Source organism: Gallinula chloropus (assembly GCF_964237585.1).
Source record: "Gallinula chloropus genome assembly, chromosome: 5".
Classification (NCBI taxonomy): Eukaryota; Metazoa; Chordata; class Aves; order Gruiformes; family Rallidae; genus Gallinula; species Gallinula chloropus.
The window spans coordinates 21,863,410-21,887,135 of NC_140090.1; the positions used below are offsets into that span (position 1 = coordinate 21,863,410).

Here is a 23,726-nt window from a genome sequence, read left to right on the forward strand (position 1 = left end):
TTACAGATACAGTGGTGTATGATTCTTCTGGGCAATTACCAGTTCAGGTTTTATGAACAAATGGGAGAAGGAATGGGGATATGTAATTTATGATCCAAAACCAAATGCTTGTCTTATGCAACCAAAAATTCAGAATTTCTAAGGCTAACAGTCAAGACTTTGTGCATTGTAATTTGATTAAATACCTGCAATAACTATCTAACTCATATACATTTTAGTTTACCTTGGCTGCTTTCACTCTGAGTGTCTGCTTTTCTTTTTCTTCCTCTTGAAGGTTCTGACTGTTTCTTCTCTGGAGTCTACAAACAATAGAAACAACATTATCCAACAGCAGCTCTATTTATTTATATTATTACTATATTATTGCAAAATAAATTTAAATCCTCATACATAAAACATGATTTCACAATTCAGCAGGGATGTAATTTCAGATTGTAGGTGAAGCACATAATACAATCCTTGGTCAATCAGACAAATACAAGTTAGTAAAGATATTTAAGAAAGTGAGAACTAATTCTTACATAATTTCCCAAAAGGCAATTCTACATATTAATTGTTAAGCAATTATACCTTTCCATCCATTCTGGCATTTACGAACACCCAATTTGGTTTCGCTTATGGCTACATTTTACCAAGATCTTCATATTATAGTTGTGGATGTTTTAAAGCTTAATGCCATGTAAGCTGATTCTTGATGGCGTTTTCTACACATTGCCACAATATAAAACCAAAGTTTAGTGCTCCAATACGAAGCCTATAATGTTATGCATTTTAATAAGTGCAGAAGTAATCTGCAAACTAACAGAAACTCCAGACTTCTAGAATCTGTGTTGGGGGGGGGGGGGGGGGGGGGGGGAAGAAAAAAGGAGAAAAAACCCAACACCCAAAAACCCCACATAATTGCTCAAAATTTTACTACCTATCCACTTGGAAAGTGTCATCCTCTCCTCCCCTTGATATTTGTATTTCAAGGAAGTCAAAGAAAAACATCAATAATAAGTGAAAAGATACAGATCTGCTAAAAATTTATTCCAGAAATATTACATATAGTTGCCTAGAAACTACAATCAGCTTGTACAACACAGATAACAAGAAAGGGCTGAGATCAGAAGCATCTCTAAATTATATTTGCTCTCCCTTGATCTGAGGATTCAAAACAGTTAGTCTCCCCAGTGTAAATTTAATTCTACAAGCTGCTTTGGTTCAAGGAAAAGATGCTGCAGCTGTGTGTTCAGCCTCCTAGCAGCCTCATACCAGTTAACTGGAGAAAGCATAGAAGCCATTACAGAAACTCTTCTTATACAAAAAAATCAAGGAATCCGCAGCCCCTAATATCTTGGACTAAATCAGAGATCAGTGACGCTTCTTTTTGTATGATACCATCATGTCATCATTTCACATGTTTCAGTGGATATCTTAAAATACAAGTTTACTACAAATATCCTAAAATACTTATTTTGGCAAAGAACCATTTTAAATTACCTGTGATCCATAGAAAATTATCAGTCTATAAAAGATCAGGACAAGAAAGGTCTTCCTTATCTATACCATGTATGTTTTAACTCTGTGAATAGCTTCATAAAGCCATCTTTGGAAGTTTTACAATTGCAACTGTTGCATTATCATGCTACAAATGAAGTTCAAATGACATACATTTTATTTTAAATAAACCCTTCCAACCATAATCTCCGTCTTTTACAGGGCTATCATACGTCAGCAAACCGTACAACAGAGACTCCTGGAAATAAAGTTATTTTAAGACACTATGATTCTAAAAGCAGAAAGCATAGCTCAGAAACATTACTTTAATAATTCGTGATTACTTCTAGGGAACATTATGCTATCTTTCCACAAAACTAAAAAAAATATTTAACAAACCATTTACACATTATTCTTATCTTCCAGCTTTCAATTTTGCAGCTACCCCTTTAACACAGTCAGCTTTACCTACCAGATCAAGCAAATAAAAGTTTAAAAGCTAATTAATGACGAAACATTTACAATTTCCCTGACCAAAATTAGTTTCCAACTGCAGTGACTGATTTCTTGATTGAAAAAACAGACATCTAAAGAGGTTTATAGTTTTAAAACTGAAGCTCAAATAACTCATAAATGCCTACTTCCTTAAGCTTTTCTGATTTCATTCAGTGCTTAATTTAACCTTCCAAACTAAAAAGTATTAGCACACTAATGAGGTTATTAATGAGGTTACCCAAAAAGGTCATGTTCACCCTTTCCAAGTACAAAATGATAATGTACAGCACACGTCAATCTCTAGAAAATGTTCTCCAGAATCCTTTCTAATGAATGGCATCACATAAATTACAAGAAACTGAAGACTAATGGGGCTGAGGCATATCCTCCTGATAAACAAAGACTGAAGCTAATTTCAGTAACTTCAGAAAGATTTACCTATAGCTGAGATTTAGATTAAAATCCTACTATTTCATAAGCAAGATAAAACAGTTTTGGAGTTATCCAAAGTTACACTGCAAAGTTACATTACAGTTACCTAGAGCTTGGCTTATTAGCAGAGCCTCCTACATCATGGTCTTGATTGTAGTTACCCCTCAGTTTTAATGTGCTTCCCCTGAATCTTCTCTTCATATTTGTAGCTTTAAACCATGACTTTTTACATTCTTTTACAACATAAACATTTTAATTACCAATTCTCAACCAGTTATTCTCCTTCAAGAAAACAGCTCAGGTAAGTATTTGTGGCTATTTTATATACAGGTAAGTGTTTTCTACCATTATTGTAGAACTAACTGGTAGCACCATGACTGCAGAAGTTATTTGTGTACGGGGGAAAAAAGAAAAACAATGTCTAAGAATAATCAAAGTTTTAATTTATAGTCTCACAATGCTTAAGCCTCCAGTATGTTTAATAGTTATGATTTTTTTCTTAATATTTTTCATATACATAATGAACAAGTTCATAGTTTACCCACAATTCTTTTCTTTTAAATCCTACCCTCCCGCACCCCAAAGCTTCACAATGACAGCAAATACAGCAATGCTGTTTTCCTCTGCAACACATTATAAATTCCAATTAGATCCAACCTTTAGTTACTTCTGAAATTACATTTATAATGAGCATTCTGTGTTACTGGGAACCGCAACTAAACAGCTACAAGCAGAGTAAAACATTTAAATAACTAACCAAACTGGACAAATCAAGCCACAGACAAGGCTGTCCTCCTTTAAATAATTCACTATCTACAGAAACTAAAACCCACTACTTATAAATAAAAAACCCTATGTGTTACCAAAACAAGGATAAGTAATCTACTTTAATAAGGAATGGTAGGGAAGATGCAACTATCGGAAGGCTACCAGAAGCACTTGTTCACAACCTGAGGTAGCCAATTTATGATTTATCTTAACTACAAGTAGCTAATACACACTCAAATTAAAACCTACGTACCACAGCAACAAACATTTAATTAATAATAGATACATTTTAAAAGAAACTGGAATACAGGTCTGGATATTAAGATCAAACATCCAGCTAATGTTTATAACTCACAACTCTGACTTGAATCCAGAATAAAGCCTAGTTTGAAGTTATTTTGCAGATCAAAGTTTACCTCTGAAGTATCTCAATTGTAACTATTATCCAGATAAACCACCCCTCTTCATACATCCACCAGACAGAAAAAAACCCCAAAATGCTACAGTTCTAACAGCTGTATTTTCTGCAAGCCTGTATGCAAAGTAATAAAAGAAAAAACTCACAGTAGAAAACCAAAGGGGAGGGAGTGAGGGGTGGAAACCTTCCTTGTTTTGAAAACTATGAAAAACTTTCTTTCATAGAATCACAGACAGGTTTGGGGTGGAAGGGATCTGAAAGATCATATAGTCCCAACCTCCCTGCCATGGGGAGTGACACCCTCCTCTAACCCAGGCTGCCCAAAGCCCCATCCACCCTGGCCTTGAACATTGTGCCAGGGAGGGGGCAGCCACAGCTTCTCTGGGCAACCTGTGCCAGGGCCTCACCATCCTCCCAGTGAGGAATTTCTTCCTTTCATCTTATCTAAATCTATCCTCTTCCAGCTTTCTTTTAATGTGCCACTTAGTGTCAAAAGCACAGAATGATGACGTGATCAGAAACTGACATTCTTGCCAGAAATTAATTTCAACTATTCTGATATTTGTATTTCTACTTTTTTTCCTCCCAAAATCTATTGTAATACAACAGTACTCTCAACATCAAATGACAGCACTGTTTCCCATGTAAGTAAGTCTTTGTATTTCTACACTACCGTCCACAAGAGGAATTCCCTGTTATTATGAAACCTTCACTGACACCATTACAAATCCTACAACCCATTTACAGTATTAAGAAGTTTCTTTTTTATAGGATTACAGCGTATAAATAACCAGATGGTATTTTAAGAACAAAACTCTAAAAACTTATTAACATATTTCGTATTACAATTATAATTTAATTTAAGTGAATGCAACTGACAGAAAATACAGAAAAACTCTCAGAAAATACAGAAAAAACCTGAAGTACTGGGCACTGGAGGTCTGTGGAGGAACTTTTAAAAAAGTCTATTACTATTTTAGAATCCAAGTTTTAGAATATTATTTTTTTTTAAAAAATAATAAATTATCCTTGTCTAGAAGTGTGGCTTGAAGTTAAAACACTGCATAGTCTGAAGTTACAGGTTGACCTTTCCAACTTACCTGTCTTGGAAACATCTAGCCTCTGTATCTCGTGTATGCAACTGTAAAATAATATTTTTCTACACCAAAAAGTTATTACATAGATAGTCAGTGTTCTGAGGTCACTCAACCACTCGGACACATTTTTTTCTGTCAAGGAATTCCAATACTGCACAGTAACCTTCAGGCTAGTGCAGCACATTTCCATTCCCACAGCCACACCAGAACTGCATCACTGCAACACTGCCCAAAGTATTTCTAGGAAAAGCTATGAAGAAAAAGCAAGAGGCAGACAGACACTTCTGGTTAAGAAAATAATCTACAGGCAATTGAAAGGAAAATCCAGCTGGGAAAGGCAAGGGGAAAAAAGCATAGCAGAGCCTTATTCAAAGAGGAAGACATGAAATCACACATACAGAACATGTATTTGTGAGGTATTGGTCTTGGAAACCAGCTAAATTCGCTTGCTGGTCATGCCAGAATAAAAGCAAACATTAGTATCTTGTAGTGACTGAATGAATCAACAATGAGGCCCCTGAATAAAGCTTTGACATGAAAGTAACACTGAAAGCACGTTCCAAACTGTCCCTCTGGCACGTGACATACTCAAACACAGGTCTAGCCTAGGCTGGAAATATGCTCTTGCTTACAATGGGTATAATCTTATCAATGCAACATCTACTTCTGGGAAGTCTGCACGCTGCACATGATAACATGAGTATGAATCCTGTTTTGGATTATGAAGAGGTACTACTTAAGAACACAGAGTGACAACGAATGTAGGTAACAGTGACTGTCCAACCTTGGAGTAAACCCTGTATTTTTAAAGAAAACATAGCAAACTAGTTTTCTAGAGTATTTTCAAATATGTAGCCAAAGACTAGTCCGTGTTTGTCTGTGCTGGCAAAAAACTCATTATTTATTAAACAAAAGACAGCAAACTGTTTCAGCATTTTCTGTTCCAAAAGCTATATGCATCCTCACAGCATAACAACATAGATAAAGAAGCAGCAGCAGCTAGTTTCTTGACCAAAAATCCAAAGGAACTTTAATGAAGTCATGTCTCCTCCTCCAAGAGATGGTATCTTTTAGTAACATACGCTTTTTTCCTGACTAGCTGTGTATTTTGCATTTTACTGTACAAGTTTCTATATAAAACAAGGCATCAAAGTAGAACATAAAATTATGACTTGTTAGCATTAACATGTTTATGTAATAATGAATCTGCCCCTTGTACTTACCTCTGATTCTTTATCACTTAACGATCCCAAGCTTCCGAAACTGTGATTTGAACTCTCGTTATTTGTTGAGGCCTACCAAGAAAAATAAAATATTAAACTTTACATATAGATTTATATAACAGCTAACCAGCAACTAACACAGTTATAATAAGCAACAGTAATAAAATTTCATACTTGCAAGGAAAAATTGATTAACGAAAGAGCACTTGTGACTTTGAAGGGGAGTAAGGAGTTTGACAGGTGGATGTTTTCACAGAGCACAGTAAATTCTGTACTCTGATTGCTTTTATACCAAGTTAACACCCTAGAGCATTCAAAAATGTTTCAGTCTTATTTGTGAACAACAAATCATCTGATGAAAAGGCATACCAGATGAGCCCACAAAATGGGCTCATAAAGCCAATGTTGCTGAAAGTGCTGGAGACTACTAAAATTTTCATTTTTCAAAGAAAAGACAGTTTCATTTTCTCCAAGACAGATACTAGGCAACTGCAGAGATTTTTAAAAAATCCATTCAAGGACAGAAAATTACAACCTATTGTCAATATTGTTCTACATTCTTTAACAACCATTTTCCCCAAAGTAACAAACTTAACTCACGAGGAAAAAAAATAGATAAAGTCTTTAAAGTAGTCTCAAGTTACAATATTAATTTAGAAGTTTTCTACAGCTGAATTATTCAGAGATCTTTTGAACAGAAAATAGCAACAAGGATGTTTCACTGAAAGAGTCTACATTCACCCAACAAGAAATACCACTATCAGTTGAGCTTCTTTTTATTAAAAGAAAAAAATAGTGTTACACTACTGGATTATTCATTTCCATATAGGAATGCAGAACAAATACTCTGAAATGAAACTACTAGTTCCAAGGCAAACACTCATTTTACTTACTTTAAAGCATTAAACTCCAGCACTGCATCAGTTTGCAGGACAATACTGATCTGTGACATCTTCCAAATAACTAGGTCATTGCTGGAGAAATGTTAACTAAACCCACAAAACTTCCACCTGTGTTCCCCCCTTCCCATCCAGCAGTGTCTAGTGTAGAAACACTTGTACATAGATCTTTCTTGCAATGTATCAGTACCTGGTCATTGGAGTCAGCTACACCACAGTAACCTGTATTCCTATTTCCACCCTTGCTTATTGCAAAAGCTTAAGATGATGGGCTTCGTCCTCCTCAAACTCCAAAATTCTTTAGCACAACAGTAGATAAGGGTAAACATTCAAAACAGTAGTCCTGATGAATAAAAAGTCCATCTCAACTTAATCACTAGAAGAATAATGACCTTGAATGCTTCCAAAAATAACCAGTATGTGCAGCTGCAGCCTCTGTATTGTATTGCTAGGTTAGGAAAATGAGAATTTGGCATGTGTGGATTTGGGTATGTATGTTAAGAGGAAATTTTCTCATTTCTACCTTCGAAATAAAGGCTCGTATTTATACATCACATTTTCCTGGTTCCCTCTACTCATCAGATCAAAAAAGGTTTTTATCAGTTTTTTTAAGAACCACCAGATAAGCCTCTCAACATCCTCTAACAAGACTAAGGACTATATTTAAAAACAAACAAAAAAGTGTGAGTATATTCCAAATGCAGTCCAGATCAGCTATACTTTATGTTCTTTGCCTGGATACACTGAATGGTCAAAAATAAAAGAAATTATATAATTGCCATTTTACTGCTGGTGGGATAAATCACAAGATTAGATAATGGTATTCCCCTCTGCCTCCCAAAACCAAACAAAAAGTAAGCAGGAAAACACAAAGAGAGATTTCACCGTATACTGAAGATTATTTGTGAAATATTTCTTGTCAAAGGCAAGAACCACAGTGCCTCAGGTTAGGATCTGCATCAATCTACAAAAAATTACCAAAGCATTTGGTAATATTAAAACCCTCACTTTATCCAGCTATCCATTTGGGAAACAGCTGGATAAGGTAGAATTATCTGTTCAAACAGATCTTGGAATGTGTCAGGGACAAGAAATTAATGTTTTACATAGAGGGGTGAAAAAGGAAATTTGCTGGTTTACATTTTTTTTTCTGGCTAATTTGGATAAACAAACCTAAATCCTGAAAGTGGAATGCAATTTGACTAGAAGTGAAATCAGCTGAACACCACACAAAAAAAAACCAGATTTATGGAAATGATAAACAGTGACTCACAGGGGATCAAAGTTTAAAGAAAAGGAACCCAAAGAAACTTGATAGTTTCTTTTAAAGAAACTGTATTATACACAGAGCCATCGACACATTCTGAGGAGGAAAGACTTGTCAGTCTTTTGTCAGACTAAGGCAAGAGACCAGCACAGCTGTATCAAAAAAATCACAGAAAGGTTTACAAAGACACTAGAAGTTAAATGAAGTTAAAAGATGGTAAAGATCTAGTCATGAAAAAACACAAATAGTCATTTGAATTATGAGCGATTACCTGAGCAATTATAATGAGCTAGTAAGTTAAGGGAGTAAGTAGTACTAGAGAAACCAAGGAAGTATGGGCTAGGATTGCTAAGTTTGTCTCTAATTTTAATCATAAGGTATGGTAAGTATACATTTTTGCAGTCATCACTAGAGGGCAATTAACTAAGAGAAAACAACCCCTGCCTCAACCACACTGTGTTAATTCCGATTCCTTCTCCTGATCATAATTCACTTCTTGGTTAAGGTGGGAGTAACAGCAGTGATATGTCACCTATTTTACAGCTTTATGAGAGTTATCGTCACGTCACCGTCAAAAAAAATTAAGAAGATATGATGTGCTGATATGATATTTATAGTTTGTTAATAGTCATCAATACATCACAAGTCTCTAGACATTTCGTGAGCATCTACCATCAGGTAGTATTTTGTTCTGTAATCTAGACTGGTAATTAAAATATGGAATAGGAAGTGAAACATACTAGCCAAGTTTGGGTAAAATTTTTAAAATATGACACTGAAAACACTTTGGAAACAATTTAAAAATACTTTGGTCATGGGGAAGTCTGCCTAAAAATATTAGTACTGGATCTTTTTAACAGTTTATTAAGTATTATACCTGGTATAAAACATACACATGCACAAATTTGAGTACCTCTGACTAGGCAAAAACCAGTCTTGGAGCTGAAGCTAGTAACTTTAACAGAATTTGTAATAAAGGCAAATTTATTTTACAGATGTATCAAATGATGGGTAGTATATGACATAGGGAAGACAATTAAGTCCAACTATGTTTGTAAGGTTTTTCCTGAAGTGTTGCATCCTGGTTTGGATACTGACCAACTGCAGAAAGTCTACAATGCAAGGTGGTAAAATTGATATAAATGTGTGGAAAAGTTGAAATAATTTGCCTTTGTTAATCTAGATACATAGATCTTCAAACAAGTTTAATCTTAAGAACAGAGGTCACACCAGACTCCCTGTGTCTGTTGCAAGCTGTACTGTAAGCAGCTGGCCATCTGAAGAAGGGACAGCTCCATGTGAATACTGGGAAAAATTTCCATCCCTGATCACATGTGCACTACAGGAAAACCAGAAAAGTGCCTATATAAACTCATTCTTTGGTGTTTTTAAGAACAATTCCACGTCCACACCACAGATGAACAATCCCATATCACAGCAGAATAACATACATGCAAGGATTTTCCTCAGAGCCTCTTCCAACGCCAAACTCTTCCAAACAGTATTTTTGCAAGTAAATCACATGGGCAACATAGAAGCAAGGCAGTGTGAGATAAATTAGTATTTCAAAGATGTCAGATCTGTATGACTGCTCTTAGAACTTACTTTAGCTCCAACGCTGCAACTTCCAGTACTCCCAGTGCTGCCACTTACTACTCCTGTAAATCTTGCCTCCAATAATTCTTGTCTTCTTGGATCCAGGCTATGAAGCTCATCCATTGCTCCTAAAAAAAGATAAACAAATTCGTTATGTTCACCAATATTTGCAGTGGAATATTTTAAAACAAGCCAAAGTTATCACTAGTCTATGCAAAGAAAGGATTTATACCCTCAACTTGACAACGATTCACCATCAGGTACCTAGAAACAAATGCACTCAGTGAGTACCAGAAAATCTGGGGAAAGCACAGCCTTATCAATTTTGGTGAAAACTAGAACCTGTTAGAGGCGTGTAAGAGACATTGAGTCTGCAGCATGTGGTACACCGATCAGCCCCATTATTTATAGATTAAAAACTAGCTAACAGGAGCAAAACCTTTTCTGGCATAAAACCTCCTAATTCTGCAATCCCCTGTCCTCCATATTATTTAACTTGTTTAGGCTATCAACATTTTTAATGTCCAAGACAAACAAGTAAGAATCAAAGTGAAAAGAAAGGAAAATCAGAAGACAGACCACAGTCCCCAACATGTGTAAGGAAATGCAGGGTTATATGGAGGTTCGAAGGGCAGCGAAGCAAGGAGCGGGATCAGCAATACGACAGGAGCCAAGAGTAACAGAGACCCTTGCACGGGTGGTGCCTCTGACAGAGCCCTGCTAGCCGGGGCAAAGCAGTGCTGCCGGCATCGGCAGGGAAAACAAGGTGGAAGGAAATGGAGGAACAAAAGGAGTTTCTGATGAGCTCAGCCTACATGAGTAGGCTGCAACATTATGTGCAGCTTTCTAATTTGTATTTAAATCACTTACGGCTGTTTAATGAGTCTGAAAGATGATCTAGACAAATAGTCTTCCGTATTTACACAAACTGTGTTCTTTGTTTTTATCTTTTCAACTACTTGAACATTCAGTTTATCTTCACTTGGAAACGTTTCAGTTGCTTTATTTTAAATAAGATATTTAATGCCAAAGTCTTTATGCACTATTTTAATAGCATACCCCTCAAGTACCATATAAAGTGATATAGCCTCATTTTTTTCAACTAGGAAACAATGAGTTTGTGCTTCTCAGTCCCACAGGAGGACAAAGCCGTTCAGAAAGGACTGCAAGTAACAACTACGTATATTCAAACAGTGCAAAGAAGAAAAGTCTTTGAATTTCCCTTCTCATCAAAACTACAGTTTGCAAAGTTTTAAGTGCTCCTATGAACTTCTAATAATCAGCTAAGCATCCCAACAAGGAAGGCATCAGCGTAGCTTTTCCTTCCATTAATAAGACAAGATACATTTTCTTATATGACTCCTGGGTACCTCACAAACCTTGGATGTTAAGACATCCAAGAACTACACAGACTTTTTTGTACCAAACATTTTGGCCACTCTTGGCTTTGCAGCTAAACCTCCCGGCAGGGAGAGAGCACTGGATCTGCTATTTGGCTAATTCAAGTTGTCTTTGTTCTGGTGGGAAGGCAGATGATGGCTAACATGGTGTCAGTGCTCCTTTACTGCACACCCAGTACCCAGGTCTCCTCTGATGGAAGAAAAACACACCAAGAAAAAAAAGGAAAGGTTGGAAAGGAGATGTCTGGCAAATGTGCTGTTGGCAGAGCTCTTCTTTGAAAAATCTGCAAGTAGCAGGTTGAGGATACTGCATTTAGCTTCAGGAGGAGGAAGAGTTTACCCAGACACAGCCACACACAGAGCTGGATGTCTCTTTTCCAGCAGTGCAGAGGAATAACCCAGTTTGAAACCACAGCTGGCTTATTATCAGCAGTTGTAACACCACTTCTGAATTTGCCTAGAAAGAATTCCTCCAATTTCTGCATATTTTAGATTGTCAGGTCTCCAGGGTAAAGACTGTTTTACTACGTGTATGCACAGCGCAGAACAATCAGGAAATCACGTTAAACTCTTGCTTCATAAAATGTGCTCGCGTACTGCTTCCACGAGGTTCAAAACCAAATTGTAGACTTCTCACACACACAAAAATATTCCTTACATTTCCACACTGTACAATATGCCTTTTCTCCAAATGAAAAAAAAAAAAGATGCGTACAAGTTTCCTAGTAAGTAGTACCTACGTAACCCCTACCTTATTGGGAAGGTATTGCTTTGAAAAAGCGTAAGCAGCATTTGTCAGGCAAGTTTAAATGAGCATTGTTTTGTTTCCTAACAGTAAAAGTGATTAAGTGTGTGCCACACTGATATAACCAATTTCAGTTTGCCAAAATAACCTGTTTAACGAAGCAGGACCAGCCATATGTTGATTTACTAGCATAGCTGATAGTTACTGCCTACCAAAGTTCAGAGCTTGCTTAAAATTACTGACATAATTCTAGCAATTAAAAACCATGTGTCTATTACATAAACAGATACTACCATACCTTATATTGTTTATTTTATGAAATATGGGAAAGTGATAATCACTGTAGATAGTTAAGGCTTATTTGAAGTGCTGCAGGGTAAAACTGCTTCTGCAGGTCTCATGTACTACAGATCAGCACCCCGGGTTACCTTACCAGTCAGAAATGGTAATATAGCAGGTAGAGTGGCAGTCAGCCCACTGCACAGACTAAACACAATGCTTCTTTTTCTTTCTGTTCAGATTTTAGAGCCTACCCATACTAGCAAATTTACTCCAAACTCTTCATTATTTTGTCTGTGTAATTGTTGTTATGTTGGGGGGGTTTGGAGGGGATGGTGGTTGTTTGGTTTTTTTGTTATTGTTGTTAAATATCCAGAACCAAAAAGCAACACACACTCCGCCACCCTTGTGATCTGAAGGACAAGACAAAAGTTGGATTCAAACCTTCTTTCAACACAGAGCAAATCCTAGGAAGATCTATTAAACTGCCTAACTGCCTTCCTCATTCATGCTGTAATTTAAAATTCACTCTAGACACACAGCTGTTTTTTCAAGAACACGCTGTTCTGTACAGTCTCTCAGTTCTCAGCACAAGTTACCTACTTTTAAAGGTACCATAAGCTTTAAGCCACTTCATGTAAGGGACAAAAATATATGTGTTTTTTTTTTAAACATCAGACTTTGTAAATGTTCCTGCTCACACAGCACCTTGCTTGACATATCTTACCTTTGAAAACGTATCCAGACTTGTTACTTGAACTAACTTCATGCCTGCCTATGAAAGCCAACTAACTCAAAGGACACGCAATCATGTTACACAAGTACTTACAGGGTATTTACAATGATGCTAAATGAAAGACTGGCATTGCTACCACCCACTGCCATTCCAACTTCTTCTGTCTTCCAAAGAGAGTGCCTGGAAGATTACCTAAAACTGACAGAAGAGTCCTAAAAAAAGCTACTTTTCTCTATTTCTTGTAACCATTGCCCATTTTGGAGTGCTTCTTCTAGTAGTTTTCTTAAAAAGTTACCAACACTACCTAGCTGTTGCATTTTTTGGAAGCAGTGTTATCTTCCATATGAATTTATCTTTCAGAACCATATACAGCCTCTCCGCTATAAACTACTATAAAATACACAGTTTTCTTGTCCTGAAAAGGACATTTTTTTTGCAAGAAGTCTTTTGAAAGGGACTCCAAACTCCTCTGAGACTTTGTTAAGCAACAGGTTACGTCAAAAGCCAAAGTTATAAATTCAGAGAAGCAATTTATAAGCTTTTCCTGGCATTGATCATAATCAATTACACTGTATTATACCTCAGCAAAAAAGACATGTAAGGAATCAGGGGATTCTCCATGGTGGTTTGAATTTTTCAGAACGGGTGGCCAGAAAACAATTAAATGCAACTATACCTGTACCCCAAGGCCCCATACTTCAAAATATATATGTACCCGCAAAAGATCCAGTCTTTTAACCAAATATTTGTTCATACCTCAGCAAAATAGACATTTTAGGAAAAAAACTTTAGCAGAGATTTGCAGCTGCAAGTCTTCACCTCATAAAACTGGATCTTTAGGGATACACGTCCTACAATCTCTACCTTGAACACCATTACGACTGCAGAGCCGCACTGCAGACCAAAAGGCAAAGACAGACCAAACATGTTTTTCCTTTTCCACTAAATATGGAATCAAGCTCCAAGACTGAATCTTTATCTTTGACTCTCTTATTACCCTGAATCAACTCGTTATCTGGCAATCAATTACAGCTTCCAGATGAAGAAAGATCAACAGCTTCATACGTTGTCAATGAAGATAAGGCTGTATTCCTCTTAGAACAACCCTCCAGATTAGACTGAGGCCCCCTTCTCCTGAATTCAAGGCCTGCACAAACCCCCTTTCACTTAAGCAAAAGGCACACTGGTTTGGTCTGGTTTCTTTAACGGACTTCTATGCATATAGCTTCTAATGCCAAAGGAAATACACCAATACAGAGATCTATCTATTGCAGAGAAGATGACAGTTCAACAATAGCTCAAATGTAAACCAAATTTCCTGATGGGCTCCTAGTACTCAAGATTTTAATTCTCATACCATGTATGTTACCATATGTCCAACATATTTCTAGGAACACGTCACATTAACATTGATGATTATTACCACCAAGTAGTGTCTTCACTGACAGTAGCATCCTTCAGACCAGTAAATCTAATATCCAGCTAAAAGGGGGATGGCTGGGAACGAAAAAAATAAAACCAAACCAACCAAAGAACCCTCTCATCCCTCCAATTCAAATGCCAAGGAAAGCTGTCTGGAAAGCAGCTTCCCCATCACCACCACCACCTTTTTTTTTTTTTTGTATCAAAATTTCTTTAAAGGTATCAAAGTAACTTTCAGGTTATGACTTTAAGCATGGTAGTTATCCCAAGTATAGAAACCACTGTGTAACAGCATTGCAATGCAACCCCTAAAGTCCTTAAGCAACTGTTTATTTCAATTTGGAATATCTTAAATACACATTTATTCCATTATGTTGATGGTCTAATAATTTAACTTCGTAACACTTGAGCATGACAGCTCTTGTCATTCTAGAATATATGTGTACTGGCAGTTAAAATGAAAGCTTTAAAATACCAAATGCAAAAGACTACAGAAAACTACTAAAAATACAACTTTAAAATCCTTAAGCAGCCTCCAAAATTAAAAAAGCCCACACAACTACTTTTCTTCTTTCACCAACACAAAGATACATCTTGTCTCTGCATCCACATGTATTTTTTTTAAGTCAGCTACTGTCTTGTCTCATTTAGAAAATAACCCAAAACAACAAAAAACCCTATACCAACCCAAACCACGCACTCAACTTCATTTTTCTATCTTTCCGAAACTCTGAAATTTTCTTATTGCAGAATGAACTAGAAAGAACTTTTTCATTCTCCAGGAAAACAAGATAATGAAGCTAATGTTTCTGCCACCAAGAAAACAAACTATTTGGTAACAAAATATTTTGTAGTTAGGTAAACGCTAGCAAGTCATCATCATGTCAAGCAAGGTGTCTTCCTATTAACAGTAAAACTTTCCATTTATTACAGCTTATACTTTACATATGCTTCAGTACCTTAGAAGGTCAATGGGGAATAAAGCAACCCAGAACAAGCTGTCAGTGAAGGAATATACAGAGCTCTAAATTACAAGTCTAATGAAGTGAAAAAGCATGGCAAACCAAAACACAGTTAAGACATCAAACAACATGGAATGAATGCAAATTTCTTGATTTTTAATTTGGAAAAAATTACTCCTGTTCCATCTAAAATAGAACATTTGGACTGCGAGATTCAGAAAAGAATGACAAAAAGCTCAAAACACAGAGCTGACCTCTGTTGCTAAACCTTGTCTTGAAGTCTTTCTTCCACAGCATGTTTGAGGGAATCACAGAAAACAGAACTGGAAACAGCCTCAAAAACTACTAACATGCTAACAAAACAAGTTGAGATACTAGTATGATGGCATAAAGCCAAGCAGCAGTAATTTGAGAAGAGTTCAATTCCAAGATAACAGCAAAAACACAGCCTGCCAGTAGCAGAAGGCTTTGAAGTGCATCACCACTGCATGAATCACCATCCTGAGGCCAGAGTCATTCAGTACTGCGGCCTCCCAAGTCAAAAAGGTCCCACTTGACCTAAATCAGCAGTCAACAGGGCAGACAGCAAGACACAATCTCTTGACATTCAACATAAAACAAACAAAGCCCAAAACTATATTTACCTCCTAACAACAGCTACATAATCAAAGCCTACAGAACACCATTTACCAAGGCCCCAAGGTTCCAGCTCTTCTAAAATACTTGACAACAACAACCAGCTACAGATTATTCATGATAAAGTTTTACTTGAGGGATTCAGAAATGCTTAAAATCACTGGCTTTCCAGTGAAGATTAAGTTCTTTTACAGAAGACTATGTAGCTACTATAACCTCCAAACAACAGGTAACATGAAAAATTTCAGGGTACTGCATTAGAATTGAGAACCTTCACTACAGAGGTCAAAGAGCAGCTGTAGACACAACAGGAAAGGAGGAACACATCCTGATGTTCAAGTGAAACTATTTGAAAATATCTGAACTGATAAGGAATTCCTAAGGAGACACTCACATACCTAAGCCCAGGGTCAGCGAAGAACCGAATGCATTTAATTAATCAATAGTCACTTTAAATACACAGTGAAAAATGCAACATTGTTCAGCACCTGAGCTGGCAAGACTGCAGCACACAACACAGAAAACTAAATATAAAGACAGTATTTCTCACTCAAAGTATCTCTATTTTGGCACTTAGTTTCCTAACAAACACACCCTCTACTACTGCCAAGGTGCCTAATTGAACCTAAAATGCTTTTCTTAATTTAAAGGGGCTTTTATTCCACAAATGGATCCTCTTAGAAGGAGGAAGACTACATCCAAAAGAACAGGCAGAGGGATGCAGACAAGTGAAAGGTGACTACTGCTTATGGGAGGCTGGGGGTGGTGTGTGGTGTGTGTCAAAGAAAGGTGGGGAAAAAGCTGGATAATTAACAGGCAGACAAATCAGGCTTTAGTGTATGTAAAACCCATGGGAAGGAAATAGTGCAACTAGCAAATGTTGGCCTAAAAAAGCACAACTACAGTAAATCAAACAAGAAAAAAAAATCTTCCCTATAAACATCAGAAGACAGCAGGTTTTGACAAGTATCATAAAATTATGCCTGTTGTTTACAGCTGTATGACTGTTGGATGCAAACTTGTTAAAACATAAGTAGAAAAAATAAGCTTTTTCTGATGGGGAGATAAAAAACACCAAACACAACTTCTGACTAATGTCCCTTGAACTAAGGAGTTCATGAGGAAGCACAGTTTGGATAGGTTGTTGGGTTACCTGGGCTCTACCATTCAACATGGACTCAAACCATTCTGATGCTGAAAGCATCTGGTGCAAAATATTCCTTGTGCCCTTCTCTCCCCAAGATGCAGTCTATTTATATTTTTTAAGTTCTTTTCGATATTTTTTTAAAAGCTCACTTTCTGAAAGTGCTGTTTATTTCACTTCTCCCAACAATTCAAGTCCAGAAACCTGAAACAAAGAAAACCTGGGCTTCTGGATAGGTAAGTAATTTTCTGCAAATCATTCTACAATAGAAATCAATTCTTTAATGCTAAATTTTTTTTAATTGATCTTTAGGCTCAATTGGATTTCAATTGTCTGACATGGAAAGGAAAAGTGAATTACAGAGAAATATGTTCCTGATGGAACCTCTGCTAACGCCTTGAAGAAAGACTTATGAATAAACCACTTTGGCTAACTCTGGACCAGCTAGGAGGCATTTGTAGGTAATAATTTAAGAATGTTTAATTCTCCCTGCCTTTCAACTAGGCACCCTGTTCTAAGGAACCCTCAGCCACTGTGTGTCTCATCAGATGGTTGTAGGCAGCAGACACAGACGAATTTACAAGTTGCCTTTATCTGGCTACAAACCAACAACATACACTCATGCATGTGGGCATATGCTACAAGGATGGCAACTCAGAATGGCTCATTCTGAGCTCAGGGAGTGATTCATCCAACAGAGAGGACAATATCTCCCCAAGGGTCTATCCTGTTGTAATTGAGGCTGAAGCAGGCATGCAACCATGTCCAATGCAAACTGGTGATGGCTTGTTTCTGGTGACTTCCTCTACCAATCCTTGGAAATAAAACGGAATTGCCTGAAAGCCACACATGGCTCAAGAACAATGCACAGGCCTCCTGAAGCAAGGAAGAGCTCATCTTTCTGACTGACAGCCTTTTCCCCACATACTGTATACAAGTAACTGCACTTTCCTTCAACATCACATACAACAAACCTATTGCACAGATGTAAACACAAACTGTACTGCAGCACAGTACCTAAGATAGATAAGCACTGATATAGAAAAAAGAAAGACTTGAAAAGCAAGAAAAAAAACCAAACTGAATGAGCACTTTTAAAAATTACATGCCAAACCTGAAAAATTATAACTTGCATGTTTACAACAGCTTTCAAGACTGAAGTCTGTCTAACAATTAATGGTGCTGATAGGTCTGTAAGCTACTGTAGCTGTTTTGCAGTATTCACTGAAACAATGGCATGCTGGGTCTCATTCCAATCCTGTTCATTATTGGGGAAACAAATCAACATTTAATTTTATTTGGTATGTGAATCCTTGTAACAGGTCAGGTTTTTAGCCACATTTTTCTTTATGCTAGCTTTTCCTGAAAGAATTCTTTACAGATCAAATTTTTCCCACCTTGCCCCAAACATTATTAGGCCATTATTTCTGCAGTTTTTTTTTCCATATTAATGAAATGAGTTGGCAAGTACAGGTTAATTAATAAAAAGAATCACAGAATCACAGAGTGGTTTGGGTTGGAAGGGACCTCAAAGCTCATCTGGATCCACCCCTGCTGCCGCGGACAGTGATACCCTGCTGCCCAAAGCCCCATCCAACCTAACTTTGAACGCTACCAGGGAGGGGGCAGCCAAAGTTTCTCTGGGCACCCTGTGTCAGGGCCTCACCACCCTCACAGTGAAGGATTTTTTTCCAAACATCTTATCTAAATCTACACTCTTTTAGTTTAAAGACATTGCTCCTTGTCCTATTGCTCCATGCCCTTGTAAATAGTCTTCAGTTGCACTACAGGTCCCTTTAGGTACTAGAAGGCTGCAATAAGGTCTCTTCAGAGCCTTCTCTTCTCCAGGCTAAAAAAGCCCAACTCTCTCAGCCTGCCTTCACAGCAGAGGTGTTTCAGCTCTCTGACCATCTTCATGAGCCTCCTCTGGACTCGCTCCAAGAGCTCACTGCCTTTCTTATGCTGGGGCCCCCAGAGCTGAACGCAGAAGATAAGATAAAGCACTGAACATTCAACATAGTATCTACTATACATTTCCCAAACTTCTAATATAACTCCACGTGCACAATGTACAGGAAGCGTTAGCATAGCAAATACTGCTATGAGCAACAGAACCACGACAAGGTCCTTCCTGAGTCTGTTGAATAATGTTTAGGTATGATGAAGGCAAGGAAAAAGGACAACTGAAAGAACATGTAGTGTATTACTAGTACCTAGTAATTACCACTCTTCAACACCAGTGAGGAGGCTACGTTTTGAAGACTGGTGTCCTCTGGACACCTTAACTAAACAAAAACTGAATGCAACAGACCAGTTTATAGGCATAGTAACAGCAACACCTGCTGTGCCCAACAGCAGAACCGTCCACTTGGAAAGAAGAAATCCTCACATCCAAAATCACTCTGTCCAGCAACCCCTTCTAGGCTCTTAAAACCAAAATTGAGTTAGGTTAGGTCTTTGTACACTTCCTATGTCAAAATCCTGAACTGCAAGATCTTTTCCCATCACAAGAGCCCTCCAATATCAATCAAACAGAAAAGCCACTACAAAAAATACTCCACAGAAAAGTATCATCAGTGAATAACAGAACCTTCTGGAAATGTCCCACTTAAGACTTATTTTGAACGCATACAACTAAGAGTTTAAATAATAATACTTTTTAAAAAAAAAATCACTAAAACCAGTATTCCCGAGTCGTTGGCTAGAACACCATATGCAGAGTAAGCTTGAAAAAGAAGTCAACACTCTGAACATACACAATGGGTGATATCCTGAACATGTTCATTACAAAGAATGGTATCCATTCCTTTGAAACTTGTCACTGTGTAAACCCACGTGTCATATTTTCCTGCTTTTTAAAAAAGCTGGATTACTCACTTGCAATTGTTCTCTAGACTATTCTGAACTGCCAACAGCAGTCAAAGAGTAGGTTCTGATTTAACAGAAGGATTTTGGTGGCTTTTCACCACCAACAACTTCTACTGCTTAACAGTCAACTGGCAAGCCAGAGTGTTTCAAAGAAACAAGCAGGTTTGTTAACATAGTCTTCACTGACCGTTTTGCAGTCTTCACAGCTAAAGACAGTCACACCCGAGAGCAGGTTGACTAGTTGTTTCTCACTGTCTAAAGTACTGCTCTCAGCATTTAGTCATAGAATCACAGAATGCTTTGGGTTGGAAGGGACCTCAAAGATCATCTAGTTCTAAACCCCCTGTATTAGGCAGGGACACCTTCCACTAGATCAGGTTGGCCAAAGCCCCATCCAACCTGGCCTTGAACGCTGCCAGGGATGGGGCTTCCACAGCCTCTCTGGGCAACCTGTGCTAGGGCCTCAACACCCTCACAGGACAGAGTTTCTTCCTAACGTCTAATCTAAACCTACCCTCTTTCAGCTTGAAGCCATTACACCCCTTGTCCTATCACTACACTCCCTGGTGAACAGTACTGATAAACAAATTCATCTTCAGTAAAACTTTCTTAATGACAGCATCTGATTTGAACATCTGTTACAATGACAGAATAATCAGAGATACAGAGCATTCATTTAAAGTGCTTTTAATAAAGTTCTGCTCAAGACAACTGTCAGTTTTGGCAGCAACTGGGTAGCCAACTAGTACATTCTCCTGATGTTGCCTGTCATCTCTGACCACTAGAGTTTGTGCCTATACGAATGTGATACCAACTTCCCTGAAGTCTCATCTAAAGCCTTAAACAATCACATCTAGGCTTTGTGCAGCTTTCTCCTGGAAAGGTTAAGATTCATTACACAGTTAAAGTCAAAACACAGTACCTTTCCTTTCTACAAGTTAAGAACAGCGTTCCGGTTAAAGAAAAACTACACTAAATCCATTGCTTTAAGATTGTATGCTACCAAGATAAAAGAAGAAAACACAGTGGCACCCCTTTGGGTTTCTTTAGCCTACTGGAGATCCTTGGTCAATCAAAAATAAAAAACTCCTTGTTGGCATCCCAGTTTCAGTGTTTTTGCACTGCACTGTACTACTACTACAACTGATAAACAAATACACAATACGCAGACAAGAAATTCATGCTCACAATCCCCCTATAAGGGAGGAAAAACCTACTTCCATTTTTCAGAAAACACCTAACATCTTGGCCAAAGTTACACAAGACATCTGTGGCAGGAACACTAAAAGACTGCCTTCCTAGGTAGCAAACATCTGCCTTGAACAAAACATTATGTCAAGAGAGATAAAAACTAATACAGTCTGGGCTGCACACATGCAGGTGACGTGCCGCCTGCCTATCTCTACCAGCTCCCTTTTCATGTCTATGTGGAGGAATCTACAGTAATTACTGTTGCTTCCAGACAGCTCTGTAAAAGGTATACAAACAGAAAAAGCAAAGAATTTTCCCATTTCAGCTTCATCTGCTGCTAAAACAGATGCTCCCTGTCCCCTTGGGGAAGAGGCGGCGAGCAGGGCAAAGCACACTGCGAGCTCATGGGTCACTTGTTGGCAAAGCAGACTAACAGGTCACAAGACACCACACCAGTTTTGTGATACTCTCCAAAAGTGCATCACATACTGAAAAAAAACCAAACAACCCTCACAAATATCCATCTCTCTATTTCTATACTGAAAAGCACTAAAACCCTGGAGCAGTCCTGAAGAAGAACCATCTACCTAGAATCACACCAGAAAGTATAGCAAATTTCATTTGCTGCATTTGGTTGTAAGGAAACAAACAGGGAGCTCTAAAAGCTCAAGTCCACGATGAAATGGCTGTTCTGTCAGAATTTAAAATGGCATGAGCCTTCTGCACATATCAAACGAACATCAGTTTCTGCTGCCCAAAGAAGGACCGAAATGGAAGTTGAAAGCAGAGGTCACCTACCAAGCAGGAACAGAGCAAGCAATGCCTGTTCCCACAGGATTCTTGGTTCTTACCTGCACTCTGCAGAAAAAAAAGTAAAGCAGGAAGGAACAAATGTAAATTGAATACCTTTTTCCCCACGTAAATTTCTCTGGGAGTTACCTACAGGGTAGAAAGTAAGTGCAATTCCCCCCTCCCCCCCTCCCCAATTTCACAGAATAAATTTATCTTATTTTTCTGAGTTATAATACCAGTCATTTGGTATCTGAAAGTATTTTTATCAATAGGAGTATGTTTGGGTGGTTAATTCCCTGAACTTTCTAACCTAATCTCCTTTAAAAAAAGTCCTGAGTCTTTCAAAATATATTCAAGTATTTCACTCATAAAATAGTGATCGACTGTAACTTCAACCCCCCACATACTCCTATGAGGCCACAGTTTAACATCAAACACACACAAAAGCTTATTACACCTCTAAGATTAAACTGGGACAGTAATTCACCTCTAGCTGTAACCACAAGACTCACAAACTCTTTTGCCTTTTGAACTACACCATTTTAAGAAAAAAGCTATTAACCTCAAATGACACTGTCAGTTTCCTCCTATCAAATTACCTGTATGGTGCATGCAGTATAGAAAATACTACAAATTGAAACAACCCCCCTTATGTTAAGAGCTTCAGGCTGCAGAATCACAAGCTTCATGAGAAACCACCAGACAGCTCATGTGGTGGGACCCTGCCCCTGTGCCAAGTAGGGACACGCTTGGTGCGAGGAGGCGGGTCGCTTTTCTCTCTTGTAGGCACCACTCCAGAGGCCAGGTGCTGCTCAAAGAATCAGGCAACTAGATACTCTTCCTTAGGGGGTTGGTGTGCTGTTTTGGGTTTGGTTTGTTTGATTTTTTTTAATTTACAACTCAACCAGCAGCTCTGAACTGACATGGCAATCCAAATTTTGCTGAATAGGGGAAGAAACTAATTTCCTCCAAGTCTTTCATAGGGAGGAGCTACTCTGAGTATGGCTCCAAACAGAAAATTACACACACACACACAAAGCTCACGTGTTAATGACTGCACCTACACTGTTCCAGGGCCTTGCAGCATTGCTCTCATTCAACAGTCAGGGAAAAACAAAACCATATGAAATCACAGAAGTTGGTGAAAAATCAAGTTTAAGGCTAAGGGGAAAAAATATTTTAAACTTTGTACTTTTCCTTCTTACCAGCACAGCTACAAAGCCTGTTGATACCAACAGCATACACTGAATTCAGTTGCAACTTTGCGTACTGAACATTTTTCAAAATTCAGCACCCACCCAGTTCACAAAGCAGCGTTCTATGCAATCATCTGTCAAAAATGTGGGTTTAGTGTTGCTCAGCATTATCATTAAAGAAATCTGCATTACTGCCGTTTCTACTATCCAGAGCTCATCGTCTAATTTTAAACCAGCTTTCTTTTCTGCTATACTATCACTTTCATTCACGTTTTTGAAGAAAGGGGGAGGGGATTCTCATTCCTTTCAACACAGTTCCTTCCTGAGATCTGCCCATCTTGCCCATTGAGCAAAGAACAGACTTCATGGAACAAAGTCTCTGATCACGTGAATAAAATTTCGTAACATAAATGCAGTTAAAGCCCTAAGGGCAACCAGAAATTAGCAAAGGGCAGCGTTTTAAGTCTTTGATACTGCAAATTAAAAAATAAAATAAAATCCAGGTTTCAAGACACCAGTAAAAATTCTTAAATGCATTTAACATCATCCACCATGTGAACAATCAGCTGCATAGTACTTGCCCTACAAAACCAACCACATTTCTCTTTAGCTAAAGGATAAGGATGCTACACTCGCAGCCATAATTTAAGAAAAAAAAAAAAGCGCGATCCAAGTTCTCTT

At 37.8% G+C, this 23,726-nt stretch overlaps 1 protein-coding gene across 1 annotated transcript in view; it reads right to left on the reverse strand.

Annotated features, from left to right (window-relative positions):
- TLK1 (tousled like kinase 1) overlaps window positions 1–23,726 on the reverse strand; it is a gene marked incomplete at its 5' end in the record, with an annotated part of 67,893 nt that overhangs the window by 32,737 nt on the left and 11,430 nt on the right. Inside the window, 3 exons of the mRNA XM_084264844.1 lie at window positions 224–299; window positions 5,913–5,984; window positions 9,684–9,802. Of these exons, the coding sequence (XP_084120970.1) occupies window positions 224–299; window positions 5,913–5,984; window positions 9,684–9,802 (267 nt within the window). The remainder of the gene's footprint in view (window positions 1–223; window positions 300–5,912; window positions 5,985–9,683; window positions 9,803–23,726) is intronic.